Source organism: Sander vitreus, chromosome 24, assembly GCF_031162955.1.
Source record: "Sander vitreus isolate 19-12246 chromosome 24, sanVit1, whole genome shotgun sequence".
Lineage (NCBI taxonomy): Eukaryota > Metazoa > Chordata > Actinopteri > Perciformes > Percidae > Sander > Sander vitreus.
In genome coordinates, this window is record NC_135878.1 from 2,097,405 (window position 1) to 2,103,415 (window position 6,011).

At 40.0% G+C, this 6,011-nt stretch overlaps 1 protein-coding gene and 1 long non-coding RNA gene across 2 annotated transcripts; one reads left to right on the top strand and one right to left on the bottom strand.

Moving 5' to 3' along the window:
* Positions 1-238: 238 nt before the first annotated feature.
* LOC144512659 (uncharacterized) lies at positions 239-3,638 on the bottom strand. The gene is made up of 3 exons (XR_013501024.1): positions 3,547-3,638; positions 2,042-2,468; positions 239-361 (listed from the first exon to the last, which is right to left on the bottom strand). It is a non-coding gene; the product is annotated as an uncharacterized LOC144512659 (long non-coding RNA).
* On the top strand, positions 3,605-5,762 carry hemk2 (HemK methyltransferase 2, ETF1 glutamine and histone H4 lysine). The gene is made up of 6 exons (XM_078243495.1): positions 3,605-3,741; positions 3,842-3,928; positions 4,044-4,134; positions 4,234-4,317; positions 4,393-4,534; positions 5,401-5,762. The coding sequence occupies exons 1-6, from the start codon at positions 3,605-3,607 to the stop codon at positions 5,505-5,507; spliced, it is 648 nt and encodes a 215-aa protein (XP_078099621.1). The 3' UTR covers positions 5,508-5,762.
* The last annotated feature ends 249 nt before the right edge of the window (positions 5,763-6,011 follow it).

The window sequence follows — 6,011 nt, forward strand, 5'->3', positions numbered from 1 at the left end:
AATTAAAAAAAAATATATTAAAAATAAATAAATAATAACTTTTATTATTATTTTTTTAATGGACGGAAAATAATTTACATCCACTTCCTGTGTATAACTGTGTAATAACACTTTGACATTTTTTATGACTTTTTGCTAGATTTATTTTGTGTTATAACAATGTAATAACTATGTAATAACACTTTTTGACATTTTGTTTGACTTTTTCTGAGATTTTGTGACATAAACATACTATTACTTACTTTTTTATTAATTTATTGCATGACATACAATACTATGAGGATACAGTGAGTACGGAAAGAAGGCGGCATGAATGGAGTGAAGGAACTTCTCCGTTGTGGTCCGGAAACTCTGCACTCATCTGGGGAGAAAACAAGAGAAAGCAAGAGTTTATTGGATTGTTCTGCTCCAATACATTTGGGTCCATTTCTTTTCCTCAAGGAGGAATAAAAGACACAGAGACACACGGTAAAGCTACTAGTGCCGACACCTGGAGCTCACAAGCAGAGGACAGGCCGTGTTTTGTTGACATCATTTAGTATCTGAGCTGCACCCTAAGGTCAACTGCATGCAGCTGCATTGCAATCCAGCTAAGACACAAAGACCGTAACAAATGAAATGTTACATATTAATATTAGGGCTGCAACCGGGGGGGGGGAGAAGGCCGGTGCGGTCCGATACCCCGTACCACTAAACGATTCAGGAAGTGGGAACGGCGGCCGCCTGCCAAAACCCACATACAACAACCCGTCACCATCGCATTTCCAACAAGAAAAGACAGCTGCTGACATAAACAACAGTTACTTTTCTCATGAATTGCTTCTAAATTGTTCCAGTGTCAGTGTTTGACCTGTGGGTTTTTAATCCATGCTGGAGGGAAGCGCCTGTCCAAAGCTGTTTAGTTACTGCTGGCTAACGTCAACTTCTCCTACAGCTGACTGCCTGATATCCAGAGCTGTGGGTCGTTAATGGCAAAAATCTCCCAAGTTAAATGACTCTTCGCTTTATTCCAACACCACGGACGGCAGGTCAAACAAGCTATGCAACTTCTGTAACTCTGGCATAATAATGGTGGGCGTCCGCACTTCTTTACTTAATAAACACACACGCAGCGCTTGGAAGGGTGCGTTTGATTTAATGTTCCTGTATTTAATTGTTTTATGATCCAAGCACTCAAATGATGTCATCTGCACCGGGCAAGAACAAACGCTAAATGTTTCCATTTTTAAAGTTTTGTCAACATTCACAAACTATTCTGTGTTACTTATGCCATTTAAATAAATGAGTTTTCATACATGTTTCTAACTTCTTTCGTTAGAAAATGTAATGTGTGTGTTCAGGGATGCATTAAGCTGAGGGCGGGAGAACAATATGAGATGTGACAACAGCACTACACCACCAAGACTACCACACTCACACGTCCTCTCTGACAGCTTAGCAACAACTCTAAAACTAACGCTGCCGTCAGTGTCGGGAGCTAACAGAACATTCAGCTTCAGCACTAATTCTCTGAAACATTTCACACATTGCTTTGTGTGTTTACTCCTTCAAAACCCAGCAGACCTGCCGAGGGCTTCAAACTACAACCTTCAACACCAAAGCAGCCGCCTGACCGGCGGGTTTTAGAAGATGTAACACAGGGAAGACAGCGGCTTACACTCTGCTCTATCACTACATAGTCCTATTATACTTCTTCAGCATAAACAACACAACACAACCTGGGTCTAACACACAAACAAGGTAACAGTTGTGCCACTGGAAATATCTCTACCACAAGCAGGAATTAAACCCGTGCAAACACTTAACCACTGACCTAACAACACAAGCATGTGAGCCATCAAGTCTTTTCTCATTAACATTTAGTTTGAGGAAATGTCCACAAACAGTGTCTCAGTTCCTCCAGTTATATATATTTTAGAATCCTTACTGTGGACAATGTTGTTGAGATTCTGGACTCTGTGTGACCTGACCCTTTCAAATGGACTCAGTCCCTCAACATTAAACACAGCAGCTGTTAATCCTGAGAGAAAGCATGTCCTACCTCAGAGCTTCAGCACAGAGAACACGTTCCTTCACTTGGTCTCTAGAAGGTTCCTCTTCTTCCCAGATGGCATCCACTGAGGCTGCATATCTGCCAGGGTAGATGCTTGATGCTAAACACGTTGCCACTTCTCTCTCTGCTTAGGCTCCCCTGTCTGGCTAAACAATATTAGAATGCCCAATATCAGTCAAGTCTAATACTCCACTCAGTTTAATAGAACGCTAGTGAGAAGACACACAAGTCAGCAAGAGCAAAGATGCAGCAGGAGGAGGAGGAGGATGGAGCCATGTAAAGGGGAGGCCTGGCCCGGACTCCCACAAGCCCTGGCATCCTAAGCAGGACTCATCCAGACCCCCTTTTTTTATTGACGAAGACTTAGATGAAGTGAAGAAACACCTCAGTTGTGGTCCGGAAACTGTGCACTCGCCTGGGGAGAAACAAGAGAAGAACGACAGTTTATTGGATTATTCTGGTTCAATACATTTGTGTCCATTCATTTTTCTTAAGGAGGGATAAAAGGCACTGAGACATAAGGTAAAAACTGACTGGATTGTCTTACTTTACGGTTTGTGTTTGGATCGGCACTCCAGATACCCAAATGCACAAGCACAGCAAACTTTTGTTTTTCAGGATTCCTATGTTCCCTTTAGAAAAACCTCACTGTTTATTTATTTATTTTTAAAAACAATTTCCTAGGTAAAAAAAATAAAGATTTTTGTGCTCAGAAGTGTTTATGTTAGTACAGGAACATATTAGGTGTTCTAGTTCTGGATGTTTTCAGTTGTATATTAATGTGGCACGTATGTACTTTGATTATGTCAAATAAATTTTTCTGATTGTACATACTGTACATTCCCAATGCAGGACCTTTATTTATAACCTGAGTATTTCTACAGTGTGGTATTATAGTTTTGCTCAAGTAAAAGATCTGAATACTTCCTCCACCTCTGGTTTTACTCTTTATTTCACTATGTAGCCAAATATGTGTAACTCATATTAATTAAGCCATCTTTTTTTTCCCCAACAGCAGCTGATGTGTTTTTGTTTTATTTTTACACCAACAAGGCAGGTTGAACAGTATTAAAATCCCTCTGTGTCCAAGTAGTTCAAAATAAAATATCTAAAATGAAACAATAACAAACATAAGAAAATCATTTTTAAATAATAAAAATTAACAATATGTTAAATTATTATAAATGGTCTTCAATTAAAATTACAGTATATTCAAACAATCAATTTGTACAATCTGCCTTTATAAGTATTTAGTTTTGTTAGAGGAGACTAAAAAAAATGAAAGGGGGAAGGTACGTCATCGTGACGTAAGTTGTATACAAGGAAGTCGATTGTGAGTGTGCTGGCTAACACATTCTGGCTAGCAGTTTCAATCTACAGCTGTTAGCAGAATGCTAGCGGTACTTGCGGTAAACCCGACTCAAGCGTTTAAACAGCAACACCGTGTAAAAGTCTAACGTTACCAACAACACAGAACTCGTTACGTCACTTACTAAATGGTGAGCCAGGAGCACGTGCAGGCGGACAGCGAGTCTGGTAACTGAAGAGAACATGTCTGCAAGTTATCCCACACCAGTTTACTCCCACGCAGGAAGAGGAGACTTCCGAGATGTCTACGAGCCGGCGGAGGACTCTTTCCTGTTGATTGACGCCCTGGAGAAAGACGCAGACAGGCTGCAGCTGATGAGGTCAGGACAGCTCACGTGGTATTCCTGATTGCGTCATATATTTCCTTTAGTTCACCTGAACATCACTTCTGGATGCTTAAATGTGCTCTGCTGTTTGTAGCCCATGTGTGTGTCTGGAGGTGGGCAGTGGCTCAGGAGTGGTGTCAGCCTTTCTGGCATCAGTGGTTGGACCTTCAGCTCTATATCTGTGAGTGTAAAAAAAAAAAAGAAATTCTCATGCCCAGCCAATAGGCTACAAGTGGGCTTACTTGTAAATGCATGGGAGGAAAACACCTTAAATAGAAGCTGCATTTCTCTCTCAGTTGCACTGATGTGAATCCTGCAGCAGCACAGTGCACAGCAAAGACAGCTTCCTGTAACAATGTTTCACTGCAGCCTGTCAACACATCACTGGTGAGACTTTTTACATTCACATTTCAGGTATTCAAATGCTTCGAGTGTAAGGTTGTGAATTGTATAGGTTGTTTTCCTTTTCTTCCTTTTTTATTTTAGGCGGAGTGTCTCCTGCCACGCTTAAGTGGAAAAGTGGATGTCCTTCTCTTCAACCCTCCCTATGTGGTCACACCTTCAGAAGAGGTGGCGAGGCTTTGTACAGCACCATCTTCAGTTCAGAGATGAGGAGCATTTGATCAATGTGTGCTTTTCTTTCAGGTGGGCAGCACGGGTATAGAGGCTGCCTGGGCCGGGGGGAAGCGAGGCAGAGAGGTGACCGACAGGTTTCTGCCTGTGGTAGCACAGCTGCTCTCCAGCAAAGGGTTATTCTACCTCATTACTATAGCGGAGAACGATCCAGGTGAGTTTACTGATGCCTCGGAAAAGATTTTCAGTGCAGGAAACATTCTGGATAACAAGTACAGTGGCACTCATAAGTGTAAGAACCCATGTTAAAGTTGACTAAAAAGAGGAATACAAAAATCATCTTTTGGAAATTGATCTTAATGCCTTAATTAAAAAAAATAGGAAAATTCCAATCTTTAAGGACACCAATTTTCTTTGTGAATGAATAATGTATCATAAATAAATAAATGTTCTTCCTTAAAATACAGGGGGCATAAGTCAGTACACCTCTATGTTAAATTCCCATAGAGGCAGGCAGATTTTTTATTTTTAAAGGCCAGTTATTTCATGGATCCAGGATACTATGCATCCTGATAAAGTTCCCTTGGTCCCCACATCATCACATCCCTCTTCACCATACCTAGAGACTGGCATGGTTTTATTTCAGTTAGCCTAATAGCTGGTTTGATTTGCATTGAGAGTGATTTTATGGAAAGTACCCCATGCCAATCTCTAGGTATGGTGAAGGGGATGTGATATGTGGGACTATGGAACTTTATCAGGATGCATGTATCCTGGATCCATGAAATAACTGGCCTTTAAAAAGCAAAATCTGCCTGCCTCTATGGGAATTTAACATAGAGGGTGTACTCACTTATGCCCCCTGTATTTTAAGGAAGAACATTATTTATTTACGATACATTATTCATTCACAAAGAAAATTGGTGTCCTTAAAGGTTGGATTTTTCCTCATCTTTTTAATTAAGGCATAAATTTCCAAAAGATGATTTTTTTTAATTCCTCTTTTTGTCAACTTTAGCATGGGTTCATAAACTTATGAGTGCCACTGTATAGTAGCCTATGTTTTCCTTTTCTCACCAGAGGAGATTATCCGTTTACTGGACAAATGTGGTTTGAGGGGAGAGTCATGCTTGTCGACCAGAGCTGGAAATGAGAGGCTGTCCGTCCTGCGCTTCCATAGGAGCTAACAAACATGGATCTGTCACTTAGAAATCTGCTGAAAGCATTACAGGAACTGATGAGAAGAAATGTTTTCAAGATATCATTTTCGACTGACTGGACACTGTTACCGCTGAGGAAAACTGAAAGAATCCACAGAACTGGTGTGAAGAACTTCCTAAATAAAGCTGAACAAAAACTTTTCTTTGCAAGAAATTGGTGAAATGACCAAGATGCTTCTGATGTACTGGTAACATTAAGTAAATAAAATAAAACAAATGCCACACTTTTTTTTCTTGCATTCACCAAGGCAGGTTTAATAATGAAATAACAGATTCTGCTACACAGACATTCAAAAATTAATTATACTAACATTCTCCATCTGGACATCAATACAAATAGGACCACTGTTATATATTTTGTTAAAGGTACAATTGGAATGTCATTTTGTTTCAAGTATCATCATACTCTATACACAAGAAGTAGAAATGCTACAATTTAATATATGTACGTTTGCAAGCTTTTAACATCCC